The following is a 19,696-nucleotide window of genomic DNA, read 5'->3' as shown; positions in this document are numbered from 1 at the left end:
CCACTGCACAGGTCTGAGGGCTTCCACAGCTGGTTCTCGACCATAGTTGATTTTTCCTTTTTCTGTTTTTTTTTTTTTTCTTTAGGAATTTAGTTTGGAATATTTCGTAGTTTTTTTTTCTTCTTTTTCTTGATGAAATGTCTCATTTTTAGTGTAATGTTGCCCTCACTTGAGGCCAGCTCTGGAGGAACCAACAACCAAAAAGCACTCATTAGCATCCTTAAGACATCATTGCTGTTTACACAGTACTGTTGTAATGGCTGAAAAATGACTGCTAGAAATTGATTACTTGCAGGAAAATTACTGCTTGGCTATGCCCATGAGAACATGGCTATGTCCATAGAAACATAGGCTGTTACCCATAGGAACATTACATTCTAAACAAGCTTTCTGCTTCTGTAGCCCCGCTTACGCACCTGACCTGTGAGTTGACAGGTAATGAATAGAAGAAGGATAGACCTTTGTGTTTAGACAGAATGAAGAATGGGATTTGGGGCTTAAAAATCCTGTACCTCTACATTTCGGGGCTGCTTAATTTGGGGTCTGTGTACCCCTGGCAGACCCAGCTGGCTGAAAAAAGAGTATTTCCTACAACTCACTGAGTTCTGGTGGTCCGTGTATCTTTGGGGGGGGGGAGGGCTGGCGGCTACAACACTGTTACTATTGTTGATTATTTACTAAAGTTTCATCACACAGATTGGGTAACTAGGGATTCCCATTAAGTGATAGAGAACAGTTTAACAAAATAGAATGGTTAAAAAGTGACTCGAGAACTTCCAAAGCATTTTACTAAGTGAAAGAGGCCAGCCACAAGAATTCACACATATGGTATGATTCCATTAATTTCAAATATCCAGAATAGACATATCCATAGAGACTTAACACAGATTGGTGTTTGCCAGGGGCTGATGAGGAGTGGAATAGGGAGAGACCATTTAACAGGTAAGGGTTTTTACTTAACAGTGATGGAAATGGTTTGGAACTATGTAGAGGTGGTGGTTGTACAACATTGTGAATGTGTTAATGTCACTGAGCTGTCCATTTGAAAATGGTTAATTTTACGTGAATTTCAGTGTTTTTAAGTGGGCATAGCCAAAAAAGGAAGTAACTCAAAACTACGGAGATCTCAATAGGCTCAGATAGTGAGTAGGAAAACCTACAGAACTTCTGGGTTTTCTAACAGCAATTCTCTAATCTCCAGGCTCACCCACTCCAAGAATGGTATCTTTTTTAATACACTTTTTTATATTATCATCCCACAATTGTCGAAAGGAAGGCAGACCGTTTTCTAAAAGGTCCAACGAGAAGACTTCCTTCCAGAACAGGTCTTCCCCAACACAGCTGACCATGAAACTACAGCCACCGGGAGTATCAATGATCAGCTTCAGTTGTTCCCCTGTGATCATGTGAAACAGGGAAAGCACCTGTGAGGGAACAGGGCCAGGCAATCCAAGGGATAGAAAGAAGACAAGGACCAGATGAGGACACAAATTCCAGGGAGGAGGGAACCTCAAGAAAGAGGGAATAGTCCAGTGTATTATAAAGCCATAATAATTAAGAGAGTGTGGTATTGATGTTAAGACAAATCAATGGAATACAATAGAAAATATACTCAAATTTCTACAAAGTTTCTAAGGTAGCTCAATGGAAGAGAAGGGTAATCTTTCCAAAAAATGGTGTGGGACAACTAGCTATGCACATACAAAATATTAACTGTGACTCTTCAACCCTTGTAAAAACAAAACAAAAATAAAACGAAATATAAAAGTCAAAATGAATGTAGACCACAACATAAAAACGCAAACTATAAAACTTCTGGAAGAAAACATAGGAGAAAATCTTAGTGACTTTGTGTTAGGCAAATTTTTTTATATAGGAGACAACATGAACTATAAAGGAAAAAATACATTGGATTTCACCAAAGTTAAAAATGTTTGCTCTTTGAAAGACACGTGAGAAAACTACAAGGCAAGCTACAAAGTAAGAAAAAATTTTTGCAGAACATATTTGATAAATGACTTTCATCCAGAATATATACAAACTCATACAACTCAATTTTTAAAATATGCTAAAATGTTTGCACTTCTCCAAAGAAGATACAGGAACTGAAAGTAAGCACATGGAAAGATGGCCAATATCACAGACATCAGGAAAATGCAATTAGAATCACAATGAAATACCACTCACTATGCAGCCACTAAAATCAATACTATTTAAAAAACAGAAATACCCAGATTTGCTGGTAGTAATGCAAAATTATATAGCTACTTAAGAAAACAGTTTGGCAGTTTCCTACAAAGTTAAACATGCACTTACCATGTGATCTAGCAATTACTTTCCTAGGCGTTTACCCAAAAGAAATGAAAATATGTACCCAAATGTTTATAGCAGCTTTATTTATAATAGTCCTAAGCAGAAAACAACCCAAGCTCCAACTGATGAATGGATAAACAAATTGTGTTAGAGCCATATAATTGACCACTACTCAGCAATAAAAAGGTACAAAATACTGATAAATGCAACAGGATGAGTCATAAAAATATGGCATTACATTTAAGAAGCCAGGTACAAAGGACTATGATACCTTCTGATTCCATTTACATGAAATTCTAGAAAAGGCAAACCTATAGTGATAAAAAGTAGACCAGTGGTTCTTAGAGGCCAGGAAGTTGAGGGAGTAAATTAAATGCAAAGTGTCCCAAGGAAACTTTTTGAGATGATGAAAATATTCTATTATATAATGGCTGTGGTTATGTGATTGTAGTCAAAACTCAAGTTGCATATTTAAAAATTGGTAATTTTTATTGTAAGTTACACTTAAATCAACTTAAAGGAAAGAAAGGAAGGAAGGAAGGAAGGAAGGAAGGAAGGAAGGGAGGGAGGGAGGGAGGGAGGGAGGGAGGGAGGGAGGGATAAGAAAATTGCTCCTTAGTGTCCAACTGAGTTTTGGGGCAAGGCTCTTAATATGTCAAAGTATTTATCTGTCCCTAAGATGTTTTTTTTAAATTAGAGATGTTGAATTGTGTCAAATGTCTTTTTACTATACCTTGATGATCATTTGATTTTTTTGCTCTATTTGTTAAATTTTAATAACAGATTTTCTAATGTTGAATTGTATTGTGCTCCTTCGATAAAATCTACTTATGCTATACCATTCTTTTAATATTATTTATTTGTTTTTGCAAATATATAAGATTTTGCATTCATATTTATGTATGACCCTTTTCTATATACTATCTTATAGTATTTTTGTTTTGGAATCAGTTTTTCTAGCTTCATAAAAAGAATTTAGAAACTTTGTGTTCCGGAAAAGTTTACGTGGTAAAATAATTCTTTGTTGTGTCAAGGTTTAAAGGTTTAAATTGTTTGATCCTAAAGTGTTTTTTGATTTTGTTTTTTTGTAATTCTTTGATAACTTATTCAATTTTAGGTTTTAAAATATCTTTTCTGGGGTTAATTTGAATATATTCTCTAAACATCAAGTTTTCATATTCAATTTCATATTTCAATCAAGTTTTCATATTCATTTGCACAGGGATTTACTTTACAAAATGTCTCTTATGAGAACCACAAACAGGGAATCCTATACCAGTTTCCCCACATGTAGTAGGAATCTCAGAGCCCACCAACTTATACTTTTATTATCTCTCAGGGATTTGACTGAGGAGACAGTCTTAATCACAGCATCTTGAGGATGAGAGTTCCTGCTGGCTTCTCGGCTTCCCCTCGCCCTCGCTGTCATCTGCAGATACTTCTCCCAAGTCAGGGGTCTGAGGATTGAACCATGGGAGTCCTGAAGTCCCTGTCTATTGGATATCTGGCTGCCATTATTTAAATGCTCGAAAGGTTCATTTTATCCCTCCCCCCTTTTAATATTCCCTCCCCTCCTTCCACCCCTTACCTATGGATGTTGCCATCTCCCTTTTAAAAACTGGATCTCTGAAAGCGGGACATCTCCACCCCCAACGAGCTCACGGTGAGCACCTAAGACCTGGTGCACCTGGGGTGTGGTCCGTGGCTCCACCTGGGGTGTGAACCCAGGACTTCTGCGTGTAAAGCAGATGTGCTAACCACTATACTATGGAGCCATCCCCAGATGGTTTATTTTCTATGTCAGCTTGACTGGGCCACAGGCTACCCAGATATTTGGCCAAACGTTATTCTGTGTGTTTCTGTGAGGGTGTTTTGGGTGAGATTAACATTTGAATTGGTAGAATCTGAGTAAAGCAGATTGCCTTCCATAGTGTGGGTGGGCCTCATCCAATCATTTAAGGTCTGAATAGAACCAAATGCTGACCCTCTCCCCGCCTCCCAACCCCAGCCAGAGCAATTTTGGAGCAGATGGCTTTCAGACTAAAACTGGAACATCTGCTCTTCTTAGTGATCCAGACAGATAGATGTCCTCTGGACTTGCACCGCAGCCTTAGCTCTCCTGGGTCTCCAGCCTGCCCCCAACCCTGCAGATTTTTAGATTTGCCAGCCTCCGTAATTGCATAAACCAATTCTTTATAATAAATCTTTCTGTTTCTCCTATTGATTTTATTTCTCCAGAGAACCCTGACTAATACAGACTCCCTATTCTCATTCTTGAATGGATCACTAGGCAGGTGCTAGGCCTCCTCTCATTTCTTGACATAGCTGACACAGATGACATTTCTCCTTGTTCCAGCCTGGAAACAGGAAACTCTTGTGTAAGTGTCCATCCCAGCAGCTGTCACATGATAGACTCCTAATTTCTATATGCCCCTAAAGGGCAGAAAATATTCCTTGTCTCCATGTCCTCAATGCCCAGCATTTTGATCATTGCAAAGCCCAGGAAAAACTGTACAGTTCCACATCAGACTAGGACACTTAGGTCACATGTTACTTTTAATTAAAAAAAGACTAAACAAATTATAAACAATATAATGTGCAAAAATCAGGAAACGACTGTAAATGGTGATATGCAATGATGGCATATTACAGTGATTGAAAGGTTGCCAAATAACTTTTAGTGATATATACTGGAAAATATGAATACAAATGAGAAAAGTCAGAAATAGACCAGAATATGCACAAGATTTCAGAACATGATAAAGGTGGCAATTTAATTCAGTGGAGAAAAGATGATTTCTGTTTGTTAGAGTGTTGGCTTTCTCATAATGCCTGTGCTACAGATCACTGAGTCCGTGATTTGGGGAGACATGGAGCTCCAGGAGCAGAGAGGGAGCCTAACCTCCATCCCCTGCCCATGTGGGCAGGCAACTGTGGGACTCAAAAGACTGACTCAAAAGTGAGGCAAGTGGTTTCCTGTGCATGGCTTGGCCTCAGTCTCCTTGCACTAATCCTGGCCTATGGGATCCTGCCTTTATTTAAAACAAATATTTTATTTATCATGGATTTTTAAAATAAATTTTGATTTTTAAAAACTTTTGCTTTAAAGTATCTTTTGTCATCACGGAGTTTTTTGGGTACCCTTTAAATTTTGCATCTGAGGGGAGTGCCTCACGCCCCTCACTCTAGTCCCTACCCTGCCCACCTTGAGAGACACCAGCTGTTTCTCTTGCCAGCAGCATTAGAAAGGAGTTGAAACACCAGAACAGTGCCTGACACATAGTAGGCGCTCAATAAATGTCTTAAAAATATTTGTTGAATGAATGAGTAGGTTGAGGACTGAGAGGCCTGTCTTGAAGTGATTCTGAAGAGAAGTTCTCAACTTACTGGCTTTATCACCTCTAGTCACCTGGGGGTAAAAACACCTGTTGATCCATTCCACATGAGATCCCGATAGGCTGTCCTGCATAGGCGTGTGTGTGTGTGTGGCGGGGGAGTCCCACATACCCTGATAAAGGCAAAAATAATTATGAACCACTTAAGGGAATGGCAATGTGCGGAAAGGGAAAAATTCTACCTTCTTTCCTATGGTTCTTTTGGCTGGTTAATCGAATCAACATGAGACAGAATAACAAGAGAAAATTAAATTTAATTTTGTGTGCATGGGACTCTCACATAAATAAGAGAGTCAGAAACTCCGCATACATGAGAGGCTTGGAGGCAGAAAGGGAAAATGAGGTAGATATGGCATTTTGAACCAGGGATGAGGTATCGCACCTTGGGGCTTCAGAAGGTCATTGCAGGGAGAACACATATTCAGTAATGAGTAGTTTGCCCTCCCATATAGGTAGGTCCAAAAAGGTTATCTCTGACAATCACTTATTATGGGCAAGGCCTCTAAATTCAAATTCCTCTAGATAGTTAAGAGGAGGGGGTGACAGAAGTTCCTCTTGAGCCCGCAGGGTCTCAGCTGCTTTTAGCCCCAAATAATCCACATACCACAGAGGCACATCTTGAGGTGACTCATTCCAAACCCTACTAACCCAAAGATAAAAGGCCTTTCAAAGTGAAAGGCAGCAGCATTTCTTTGAGATCAATAGAATAGCTGTTTGGGATACACTGATTCAGGCAGAAGCCCAAATAGTATTCTGATTAGGAGACAAAGATAAGGGGTTATGAGAAGCAGAAGAGGAACAATTACACCAACACAAGGCAGGCATTTCTATTGGTGCAGGTAACATACATAGTGATGTTAATTTTAAAGAATGTTTTTAATTTTCAGTCCGATAGTCATTAGTCCAGTAATTATAATATCTGCTTTCTTATAATTCTTGCAAACAGTTTTTCAGGACACGATGTGGCTTTGTCCTGTTTAAATGTTCCAAAGATTTGAGGCATAAAACATGCAAGGCAATTCCTCTGGGATGGTAGCACAGGCTTCATTTTAAAGTGGCTCCATTTATACTATCTTTAACAACTCCTACAGTTGCTTAAAGGAGAAAGATCAAAGGGATTAGAATAGAAGGCTACTGCAGAGTGCAGAACTCAGAGATGTAATAGAAGAAAACTATTAAAAGTATAAAACGAGAACGCTAAGTAGATGTAATTAGAACACTCAAGTGTTTTCAGAACTTAAAAATACTCTAGGACTTAAAAAAAAATCCCAATTTAAAAATTCAATAGAAAAATTGGAAAAGTGAATGGTCACTGTTAAAAACACAAAGTTGGCCCCAAAATATATACAAATTGAAACCAGATGTTAACTAGATACCAGTTATGTTTCCTTTTCTTTGTTTTGTGCATCTAGGTTAACATACCTTTGAAATGCCTCTTTTTCAGACCCCTCTTTTATAAAACGTGACCACCCTCAAGAGAGCACATAATCTTATTAACTATCCCATAATCCAATTATAGAGATTTCCTTACCTTGCTTTCTTCCACATTCATGTAATCTTCCTTATGTTCCCACCTTAATTCCAAATGTATATATGAAACTGCAAACTGTCATTGTAGGAAGCATTTTTCTGTCTGTTGAGGTCTTTCTTGCTTCCAGGTGTGTCCTCTGTAAGGCTCAGATAAACTTTATAAAAATTTTTCTACGGGGTTAGATGTTCTTTCTTAGACACATTTTTCTACCAATGGGCTTAGACCTGTCCTATCCAATCAGAACTGCACAATTTGGATACCTTATTTACATAAATGGGACCTAATTGGGAACCTGGGCTGGAACTTTTGCTATAAAAGATGGCCTCGCCTTTGTCTTGGTGGAATGCAATTTAAGTTGCTACCTAAATCTGTGTCTCCTGGGCTGCCAATGTTTTTTATTCTTTATTCCAGTCTAAAATTAATTTTGATTTATATACCATCCTTCCCTAGTGCCTTCATACTTCCTCTCACCCTCTCCCCTCTCCCAGCCGGGCTTCCTCTTCTGACAAAATTGAAATAATTGAGAGAATTTTTGCAGGTTTGCAGCACAAAATCTCTCAGCGTCTGCACCCACAAACTCTGTTCTCCTCTGGCCATTAGAAATAGCTCTGATCCTCCCGTGTGTGTTCTCTCTCACTTACTAAAGTGTATCACTTGGGCATCATTCCCCCATCTCATATCTTGTCATATATATATATATATTTGCCCCAATCACTGCTATCGGCATTTAAAAGTATTCTTTCTTCCACCTTAAAAGCAAATAAACAAACAAAAACAAACTAAACTCCCTCTTAAATCTCACTTCCCCTTCCCATTACCAACATATTTCTTTGCTCTCCTTTGCAGCAAAACTCCTTAGCATTGTCTATACTTCCTACCTATAATTCTTCTCCTCTTTTTCTCTTTGAAACCACTCCATTAAGACTTTTTCTTCCTCCATGCCATTGGACCCACTCTTGTCAAGGCTACTAATAACTCCTTGTGGTAAAAGCAGTGACTGATCACTCCTTAGTCCCCACAGCACTTGGCCATCAGCACAACTGTACAGAGTCCACCTTTCCTTTTCTCTAATGTACTCTCTTCACTTGGCTTCCAGCACATTACACTCTGCTGGTTGTCTTTCTTCCTCACTAGTAGTTTGTTAAAGAAAAAAAAAACCACAGGCTCATAATGATATCACTTGTGCTTAAAAGCCCATGTTACCAAACCTAGATTTAATACTTGATCTAAGTGCAATTTCAACCTCTCCCAGAAGCATAATCTTAATCAACCAGAATGAAATTTTCTGGTCAAGCACCAATAAGTTAATCTGTCACACAGGCTATCTCCCTCCTCCATAGAAAGAAGAGGCAATCTACATAATAGAACCCCTTCTCCCTTTCTTCCCCCAAAGAAAGGATGTCTCAGCCCCCAAATAATCCTTTCTTTTCTTTCCTAAAAGCTCCCTTGCCCCACTTTTCTTCCTATAAAATCTGTCCTCAGAGCACCCTTCTAGTTGCTAGATAAATAGCTTAATAAAGCCAAATAGATCTTTAAATTTACTCGGTTGAATTTTGTTTTTTAACAAGCTCCTTCTCCATCTGCTTTTCTGTGTCTCTTCTCCTGACCTGTGTTAATTTAGTCTAAATATTCCTATGCTTTTAAGTGGCAGCTGTCCCACTTCACAGAGTTAGCCATTCTTTAGGACTATGATTTTCTGTTCATTAAAAGTACTGAAAGATAGCCTCATGAGCAAATTTAAAAAAGAAAAAAGAAACAAGAATAAAGTGTAAAGTAAAAAATAACAAAATGATGTTTAATGTAGCTGAAGCTACTTGGCTGGTGGCACTGCATCTGGGTTGAATTAGTCCTGAATACTTGGCAGGCTCTCTAAAATGTGTTCAAACTCTTTAAACCAATAATTCTATTTGGGGAAGGCACTCTAAAATGGCCCTACAAGGAATAAATGTATTAGTTGTAGAAGTACAACTATAGGAGTTCCATTTATAATGCTAAATAGAAAATAAAATGAAAGGGGCAGCTGTAGAGGGCTAGCAGATGGGGGCAGCTGCCAGGGACTGGTTTGTGGGGGCCAACCCATAGGCAAATTATGAGAGATCAATATGTTAGAATATTGTCTAGATAAAATTCATGAGGTCTGTTAATATTGGAAATGTTTAAATGAAAATGATCTTAATGGGGAAAACAAGACAGGCAGAAAATATTACTTACAAACTGTTACCAAACAGGAAGAGTTCATCCATCCAGTGCAAGCAGAGCCAAACGCTAAATGCTGAGAATGCTGTGGAGAAAAATTGGCTATTTTATTATGAATGGCGCCTCCCAGGAGAATGGGAAGCTCATTCTCAAAAGGCTCAACTCCTAGATAGTTTACAGACAAAGAGTGTTACAGAGAAAAATCACGAGTCATCACAAGTAAGGGGTTTGGGTCATGGGTCTTTCTGATTGGTCGAGAGTGACCTAGGGCAGTAAATCATTAGTTCAAGTCTTGAGGTCAGCTTCGGTGTCCTTCAGTTTAGTTTCACAAGGATGTGCCAAGGGGGTCTTCCCATTTAAGGGCTCAAGAGCTGAAACAACTTAGGACACGATGTTAGCATTAGCCTAACTGAAACCCGTACCTTGTGCCTCAGTCGAAGCCTGGCTGTTCTTTCTTCCGGCTGTGTCAGGGGATTAATGACTAGTAAAGGCAAAGGCTAAGGCTTACAGTGCCTGCTGTGAAGAAACTAAAGAGTGTGCTGAGACTACATATAAATCGAAATCACACATTAAATCAGGACTCTCGTTTTCAATTGCAGCTATATAAAAATGCAGGCCATAAATATTCATTTGGAACAAAATTACTTATGGCCTTTAATGAACGTGTCAACATGTTGTGCACTGACGAAAAGCGGCACAAATATGTAGGAATAATGCACGATAAGGAAGTCCAGCTGCTGTCTGGCCTCCATCAAAGCCCTTTGTAAGCACCGGGTTTGCACCCCAGCTAGACAAAGGATGGGGTGAACGTCCCTGGCAGGCTATTGGCGGACCGAACGCCAGGGGACGCTCCAAACTCGTTTCCACGTCCCTAGGGGGCCCTTGGGGCCTGAGCGCTCTCTAGGGCGACCCGCCCGGCCGCTCTCGTTCGCCGCTCCCACCCCGCCAGTCGCCAGGGGGCGCCGGTGGCCGCCCGGCGCTCGCTCGCCAGGGGGAGGCCAACGCAGGCGAGCGGCTGGGGCGGGCCTGGGGGCGACCATGGACCGCTTCGTGTGGACCAGCGGCCTCCTGGAGATCAACGAGACCCTGGTGATCCAGCAGCGCGGGGTGCGCATCTACGACGGCGAAGAGAAGGTAGGGCGGCGGCGCGCGGCCCGGCCGGCCCGGCCTCGCCGTGCGGGCCCTCGGCGCGCGGTAGCGCCGGCCTCCCGGGCCTGCCCCGCGCCGTCGGTGCCCGCCCAGCTCTGCGCACCGGCTCCGACGCTGGGCCGGACCCCGGCGGGCGCGGACGGCCGCCGCTGCCCCTCGCCCCCTGGAATCCTCCCCAGAATGGCACAGCCTGCGCGTGCCGGGGCCGTTGCTGTACGCGCTCAGGGCGGCGATGACGACGGCCCTCCCCTTCGGGCGGTCTCAGGGCCCCTCGGACGCCGACCTCGGCGTGTTGCGGACCCGCCAGCCCCGCCTGTGTTAGCCCGCTGAGCCACGGTCCGCCAGTGGCCGACCTCGGGCTCTGGGTCCTGGCGGCAGCCGCAGCGACTCTAGTCTGTCCTGGCCAGACCCGCGAACGGATTGCCTTGAGAGGACTTCTGAGGAGGTGTCTCTTCGGGACGCCTATGCTGAAGGGATTTTTTTGTTTTGTTTTGTTTTGTTTTTAAATTGCTTTAGAAAGGACTTTTGAACGTTTGTTTTTAAACTCATGCAGTAGGCCGTGCCTTGTAATCCAAGCATAAAACCTAGATACATTTGCAAAATGAAAGAAGAAATAGTAACTGTAAATAATCTGCGGAGACTTCTATCAAACTGCAATCATCCTGTCCTGAATGAAATGTTTAAGCTGGAAAAAGAAAAAAAAAATTAGAAATCCATTTTTAGTTTCCAGAAGTTTCACTTGCTGTTTCTCCTTCTTTGTTCTGTTAATGAAACTTTTTTCTGTACCTTTGCATAGGTTCCTTGACTCATGGCTTTTCCTGCTCGGTGCTTACAGAAGCTTGAGGCTTCCTTCCGCCTGGGGAATGGAGGGCAGGGGTTACACAGCGATCAGGAGGCACCGCTGACCCAGGTGCTCTCCCGTAGGGCATTTTCCGTGTACTGTTGCGGTTATTGAGCCAAGGTCTTCTTAAATTATTTGCTTGGACTTAACACCCTTTACTGCCTCATGCAGTTTTATTAACTTGTTCTCAAATTGAGTTTCTCTCTTTTGGTTGGAGTGACAGCTAAATGTTTTTGTTTTATAAACCAAGGTTACCCCTTTAGGACTGTCTTAAATGGGAAGCATGATCAACCTCACCTCCCACAGCGGGTATGATGATGCCCCAGCTCTCTGAATTGAAGGCTGACAGTGGTAGATTGGTCTTCAGAGACTCCTTCAGAGCCACTCCCTCCTGGAAGTCCTGTTTTTTTGCAGAGCACCACACTCTATTCTATGTAATTCCCATATGCAAATTAGGAACGCCTTGGCTGACACATAACTGATATATTTAAAACAATACAAATTAAAACTATTAATACTTGTATACGAAAAACCATTGTCAAACCAGCAAATTCTGTTTTTTTTTTCCTTTGAATTTTTTGCTCCTTGTTTTAATGGATAAGTAGATTTGTCAGAGGATTAAGAAAAAACAGTTGAGACCCTTTAGTCAAGAATTCTTAACAGTTCTAGATGCAGGGTTGGTGAAGGAGGAGGGTAGATGTCTTGAAATTGAAGCAGAGTTTTAAGACAAGTCTGCTCACCACTGTGGTCCCTGGGTGGAATCTACTTTGTTATTTGCTGAGCCATTCTTGGTGTGACCATGGGCCAGACTCATTCCTGGGGGAAAGTCCTGTGTCCTGGCTTCCTCCGTCTGCTGGAAGGCTCCCAGACCTCACGTAGTCTGAAGACTCTAGGAAGCTGCACATCAGCCTCCACATCTGATCAAATTCCCTTTCAGAGTCTCTCACGTGCCCCCTTGGTCTAGGCACTGCAGTCTAGACTGTTTAGCCTTCCCAGCTTTGCATCTCAACACATTCTCAGGGCAGGTGTGCACATGGCTGTCTAATAGACCAGTTGGACACTCTTAGAGGGTGGGAAGTCTGCCTTACTCATCCTTGTATCTTCTCACTCATTGTCGGTATGAAATACATTAAAAAACAAATAATTAGAGCACTTACTATGTGCTAGGAACTTTATATACAATCTCTTTTAACCCTCTTTGTGGGTGTATGAGGTGTTTTCTTGAATGAGAAAAATAACTTTCAGAAAGTGACTTGCCTAAGGTCCACAGTTATCAGCAGAGACAGGAGTTAAACCTCTATTGATCAAACTCCCAAAGTCTCTGCTTTTGTTCACTATGATGCCATGCTTCAAAAATACAGCAGTCTCCAGTGCCAGACTGTATTATATTTAATACAGTTAATCTCCCCAGAAATGACACTGAGACCTTCAGCTGAAAGTTGAGAAAATTGTGACCTGTCTCAGGTCACACATCAGTAATTGGTGGAGCTAGAATGAACTGCTCTTCCCACAGGCCAACTGTCTCTTGTGAATAAATCTGTGTCTACTTGTTTATAGACGCATAGTTTTCAAGGGCTGTTATGACTGGATCATGTGTTATTTTCATAAGTGATGTAGACAGGTCATTTGTTCAAATTCATGTAAGAAGATAGGCAGCATATAAAGTGGCAAGTTGACAGCATATACTAGAAAATTTAGAAAATACTTCTTTCATGTAGCTATTTCACTTTTAGGAATTTACCCTTGAGAAGTAGAGATGCATAAACATATAATGAATGAGGATGCTGACCTTAGCATTATTGTATATGTTATTATTATTATGTATAGGGAAAAATTAGAAGCATTCCAAATATCCTCTATAGGGATTGGTTATTTAATATGACATGCCCTCATCAGCATGAGGAATTGCTAACAATAGGCTGCTAAGTGAAAAAAGCAATTTCAAAAACTATAAATATCATGATCTCATTTTATTTCAAGATTATACACATGCACACATGTATCCACATATACACATGCATGTTTTATTTTTTTAGACTAAAATATTTTCCAGATTTTCAACAGTGTATTTTATAACAGAAAAAAATGTTAACAAACAAAATAGGGTTAGAGCTTATTCATTGAATGCCAAATTAGGTTAACTTTTAAGTAGTTAAAATTATTCTAGCTCTGAGTGGTGAAGCAAACTAGCCTAAACTTGTCTATCAGGTTTAGCTCATAATCCCTTGGAATCCCCGAAGGGAACTGTTACACAATTTCTTCTCTTACAGCAGCAACATTTTGTGTTTCATTGTCAGTTGACATCTCAAGAGGATGTACTCTGGTTTCAACTTAAATTCACATCCTTATGTGTTGATTTCAGTAAGATAAAGTGTAGTTTCTTAATCGGAATTCTTTTACTCTACTTAGCATCATGTACTCTTAAATTAATAAGATATTTGGTGTTGGAAAAGGGGAATTTTACTCATTAGCAAAAGAAAGATTTTAAAAAATATCTTAAACTCCATTATTAGGTTTTACATACACAAGAGTAACTAAAACATTTGAAGCCAAACTGAATTAAGTGCCAGGTATATGTATGTTTTACTTCTGATTCAGAGGAAAACGTGGAATTTGTAAAGTCTTTCCTTTGAGGTATTGAATAATGTGTCACAGGGTATTTAAATTAGATGGTTCAGTAGGTCTCTTACCATTAAAGCTTATTGACCATATTAATACTTACTAATATTAAAATATTTATAATATAGTCATACCTTACTCTTGTCAAAAGTGTTCGTTTTTTAGCACACAAAGACTTTTTAACAAAAGAGTGTTTCCGCATGTTTAACAAAAATAATTAACATACATTTTAGAGTTAAATGGAGTTATATATGCCTATAACAAATTTCTTTATCTTTTTTTGTTAGACAAATAATAAAGTTGTTTAATATGAAGCAAAAGAAAGTTGGAATAATCAGTGATCCTATTACCAATAAATAATTACTTTTGGCATATTCTGTGTGCATGTATAATCATCCTATGTATACAATTTTGAAACCTTTTCTACATTAATGAGAGTATCTTATAACATTAAGTATCTACTACATACATTTATAGTTATTTTTACTTAAAAACAATTAGAACCATGATAATGTTCTAATTGGTTGGTTATTTACTTGACATATTTTAACCACGTTATTTTAAACTCAAAAGGATTATTATTTTTAGCAAATTAGACTCTCACTAAAATGCTTTCTTCGAGTTTATGTTGTAAAGCAGCCTTATAAATGGGACCAACCATATAACTTTTGAAATAATGAATTATTCCTCAAAAGGATATAAGCATGTCTTACCTTAAGGCAATTTCTACTTTTTAGTAATTAGAGTTAGTAGAAACTTCCAATATATTTCTTGCTTTTAACAGAAATTAAGTGGTTTGATTTATTAATTTCTTGGGTTCCAACTCTAAAATTTGCTATTTACATAATTTTCAGTGCATAATAACAAATTATGAGGATTAAAGTATTAGTTCTAAAGACCTAGCTGGCATTTTTTGTGATTGTATTATAGTTTTAAAAATCATTTTTACATTTATATTTTCAATAGGTGACACAATCCCATGATAATAATTCAAAACCTGCAAAAAGCATAAAATTAAAAATCTCCTTCCTACCCTGTCTCTTTGTCACCCAGATCCCCATCAGAGGCGAGTGCATCATTCTAGAGCTGTGTATGCATAGAGATTTGTATGTGCCAAATATAGGTATTTGTATAAAATTTTTTTTCTTTTTAAAGTATAAATTTATAATATACTATGCATAGAGTTTGACTCTTGCTTTTTTCTTTTAATGTGGAGAATTTACCATATTTCATCAATTTTAAATGCATATTCTCCCCCACATTTTAACAACTCTGGAATCAGGATACATCTGACAGTCAGTGGCTCTTTAGATTTTATCAAATACAGTAAGTACCTTCTTTTTAAGGACAGAGTAGTCCTTGGTGTGGATGTACTCTTCCCTTTTGATGGACTTTTAAATTGCTGCTTTTGCTTTTAGCAAACAGCAGTGGATTACATAGTAGTGTATCATTGTGCTCAGGTGTGAATTTATCCATGGAATAAATTTCTAGAAGTGCAATTACTGGATCAAAGGATTTGTGTATTTGTATTTTTGATAGGTATTAATGTACTGCCCTCCATAGAAGCTGGCCCTTTAGCAGTGTGTGCAAATGCTTATATCCCTAGCACTGTTTTATCAAACTTTTGGGCTTCTACTAGTCTCATGGATGAAAGGGATATCTTAATGGTCCCTTAGTTTGCCTTTTTCTTATCATTAATAGGGTATCATTAAGATAAAGAGCCATTTGTAGATCCTTTCCTGTGAACTTCCCGTTAATAGTCTTTACCTATTTCTCTAATGAATTCTAGGCTATTTTATTATTGGTTTTTAAGCGTACTTTATATATTATGGAAATTAGCCCTTTGTCTCTGATGTTAGTTATTTTCGCAGTCTGTCTTTGCCCTTGCCATGAAGAATTTGTGCGCATGTGTGTATGTGGAGTTGAATTTGTCAATCATTTCCTCTAATGCTAATGGGTTTACTATTTCTCTTAGAAAGACCTTCTCTCAAATTATTTAAAAAATTATGTCATGATCTTTTCTAATGCTTTTATAATTTTTATTTTAATTCATTTGATCCATCTAGAATTTATTTTGGTGCAATATATTGTTTGGTGCAAAATATTAAGTTGGTGTAAATCTAACTTAATGTTTGTTTTTCCTACTGGGCAACCCAGTTGTCCCAGTGCCATTGGTTAAATCTCTATTCACACTTATTTTTTATGTTTATGTATATTTCTGAATTTTATTACTATTTAAAAATTATTTTAAAAAAATTAGACGTGTGAGTGTTACACACGATTTCAGTCGCATTGTTAAAAAAATTCAAGCAGTAGTAAAGATTTGAAAAAGGGCCCTTTGCTTCTCTTCTTCCTGTTTCCTCACACTTTTTCTTAAATAATCATTGTTAACAGACCATCGAGTCTATTTAGACCTTTTTCTACTACTTACACACACACACATATATCTCACATGTAGTTTGGGGAATATGGAAATTCTGTTGATCTATCTGTCTTTCTGTCTATCTACCTGCCTATCATCGTGTATAATATACTGTAAGTAGATTTTTTCCCCCACTAACTTTATGTCTTAGAGTGACGTGATAGTCTAAGCAGCTCTACCTCATTGTTCTTTTTAACCTCTGTATGGAATCCATAGTATGAATATATCATACTTGATTTAACCACCCCTGTATTATTACACATATAGGTCGTTTGCAATTTTTTCCTAACTTAAGCAAGGCGCTCTCTCTCTCTATAATATGTGTATACATGCATACATATATACACATTCATATAGCTTATTAAGTGTACAAAATTTCTCCTCTTTAATTTGTGATAAGCCTAATTCTAAAGTGTCAATTTATGATTAACTTATTATTACGACATTTGTGAGGAGGAAAAACTGGACCACACTGAGTGATATATTATTAATATTTTGTGATTATCTTGTCTTTCTAGATAAAATTTGATGCTGGGACCCTCCTTCTTAGTACACATCGCTTAATTTGGAGAGATCAGAAAAATCACGTAAGAGTTTTTTTATACTTGTTTTAGGTTTTAAATCATTGAAGTTTTTCTTTTTCTTTTCTGGCAGAACTATAAAAAATTCAACAAGTAGATGAAGCAAATTTTCATTTTTACAGTGTCAGCAGAGCATGTCCCATATAATTTCTCTGAATGGAATAGAGATAGAAGAGTTAGAGTGTTGTCCCTCATTTAGCTCCTGAAAAGTCTGGAGTTACTGAATAGAGAATCATGTTGACGCCTGTGTTTTAAACACCAGTCAGACCCTATGCCTGAATGTCCGTGTTTAACAGGAATAATTCTTCCATCAGTTGTTAGGGATCCTTAGGAAAAAACTCATTCATCCTCAAAACAACCCATTCTGCTGGTGATTGTTGAGAACAAGGATGATAGGACTGTTGGCAAGTGTATACTTTTACCTAGACTATTGAGAAGAACAGATTCTAAGGAAGAGAAACCTCCCTATTTTTTCATTTATAGGAAGAGAGAATAAGTTATGTGCACAGAGATGATTTCTTTATTCCAAAGAGCTTTAACTTGAAAATGTATGTGTATAAATTTCAGTAAAATAAACAATCTCATATATTATTTTTATAATTGCTGCCCCTGCCATGTAATTTTAATTCCACAGATAAACTACACACTGTACCAAGGCTCTTTGAAAGGCCACTACCATTGCAAAATCTAAGACTTTTTTTTGCTCCTCAAGAACCAATTTTTGCCTCCTTAATGGTGATATTGCCCTTGTTAATGCGTGCCTTAGAACTGTTAATGTCTAATGCTTTTGAAAAGAAATCTTTTTTGGAGGAGTATGTGCCTTTAAACCATATGTTTATAAATTAATTAGCATACTTTTTTGATTATCATATAAAGAGGCTGATTTAGAAATCCTTAGACCAGCTAATAAATGCCATTCATTTATAATTTAAAAAATTAAATGTGCTAATAAAGGGAAGCTACATTAATATTTTCTGTTAAAAATTTATTTTGAGTGGATGAATGAAGTATAGAAAATTATAAAGAAGAAAATTTAACATATTCCTTAAAGTTATTTTGATTTACTTATTGCTTTTTGTTTTTCATGTAAATATATTGTATGTAAAAAGTTTTATATAAATACTGCCTTTTAAAAGATGGACCTACTGTAAAAACAAAGGTAATTACAGCTGCTTTTAAACCTCTTACTTTCTTCTACAAGGTAAAATGCCACCACAATATTGTTTTTCTTTCAATTTTAATTTAGATTTATTTAAGAAATAACATAACATTATTTTTATATTTTTTATTAAGTACCTTAAAGGTACTTGGCACTCTTTTAAATGCTATAAAACCAGCATCTCTTAACTAGTTGTATGAACCGTGCTTTCTCTTTGTTTCCTCCTAGGAATGCTGCATGGCCATTCCTCTTTCCCAGATTGTGTTCATCGAAGAACAGGCAGCTGGAATTGGGAAAAGGTAAGATTTGTGTATTATAGCCTTTATTCACAAAAAACATTTCCATTCAAGATATTATCGTCAATTTAGTTGAGTTATTGCTATGCCATACTGCGTATGTAGAAATGAATCTAATGATTGTATTTTGGGGCTTTATAAATAACAGCTTTTACTTGGGAGTTCCCATAAGAAGGTATTGTCATACTTTAAACTTGATATGTGGAAGTCATTCTTGGAGCATGAATCAAGTACTAAGATTTGCTATAATATCCTTAGGTTATAATAAATAAGTGTGGGCCAGTTGTCATTATATATATTTCCATAGACATTTGCTTTTAAATGTCTATGTATCTTTTCATTCAGTACTTAAAATCAGAAATGACCCATCTGAGATAAGGAACCGACATTGCTCCTATTTCTAGTTGATCATTAAGTTTCTCATTTTTAACTTTTCAGATGTTGGTGTTGGAGTGTCATAATAATTATTGTCCAGATTGAGACATTTATAAGTAATGGGAGCACTATTCATAATTAGACCAGGGCAGGCATAAAATGAGACTGTCCCAGGCAAACAAGGAGATGTGATCACCCTGGTTTAAAGCCATAGGTTAAAATGTTTCTATTTATTCAAGTATATCAAAAATTTTGGATTTATGTTTTAAGTACTTGTAATTGAGGGCAACTTATGATCAAATATTGCTGATAAGGACTTTTTTCCACATGGGCTGCTCTTTAGCTTTAGTGTAGCTAGTACTTCAACAGATGTTAAATAACTGTTGAATGTCACTGGAAGTGCAATGCATGCCTTAATTATAATGTAGCTAGCATAAAAGGCCACTTATTTGACATAAAAGAAACTAACCAATACTTCGAAAGGATTAGTAAGGTGTGTAATTTCAGAGTAGGGTCTATCTCTATATTATGCCCCTTGTCACTTTTCTCTACCCTATTACATTCTTTTTTTTTTTTAATTTTGTTTTAATTGGGGTATAATTGACATAAAACATTATATTAGTTTCTGGTGTACAATATAATGATTTGATCAATATTTATATTACTTGTTAAGCTCTATGAATTAAAACTTTAAGGGTACTCGGCGATCATTTGAATTTTCCTCCGCTGTGTTTCAAGGAAATCTAAACTCTATAACAAAAATATTTAAAATAGTTACCTTCACATTAATATATTATTTTTCAACATCTCTAGTGAGAA

At 37.8% G+C, this 19,696-nt stretch overlaps 1 protein-coding gene across 3 annotated transcripts in view; it reads left to right on the top strand.

Moving 5' to 3' along the window:
* Nucleotides 1-10,395: 10,395 nt before the first annotated feature.
* VPS36 (vacuolar protein sorting 36 homolog) overlaps nt 10,396-19,696 on the top strand; it is a 30,386-nt gene continuing 21,085 nt past the window's right edge. The window contains exons 1-3 of one of the 3 annotated variants that reach the window (XM_036228521.1): nt 10,396-10,569; nt 16,985-17,053; nt 18,435-18,505. In XM_036228521.1, the coding sequence (XP_036084414.1) occupies nt 10,474-10,569; nt 16,985-17,053; nt 18,435-18,505 (236 nt within the window). In that variant the 5' untranslated portion in view covers nt 10,396-10,473. Of the gene's footprint in view, nt 10,570-14,825; nt 15,168-16,984; nt 17,054-18,434; nt 18,506-19,696 lie in introns of those variants that run through there. The other 2 variants (XM_016131377.2, XM_016131378.2) reach the window with 2 other exon arrangements.

Source organism: Rousettus aegyptiacus, unplaced genomic scaffold (assembly GCF_014176215.1).
Source record: "Rousettus aegyptiacus isolate mRouAeg1 unplaced genomic scaffold, mRouAeg1.p scaffold_m13_p_11, whole genome shotgun sequence".
NCBI lineage: Eukaryota > Metazoa > Chordata > Mammalia > Chiroptera > Pteropodidae > Rousettus > Rousettus aegyptiacus.
This window is presented reverse-complemented; position numbering and strand designations above follow the sequence as displayed.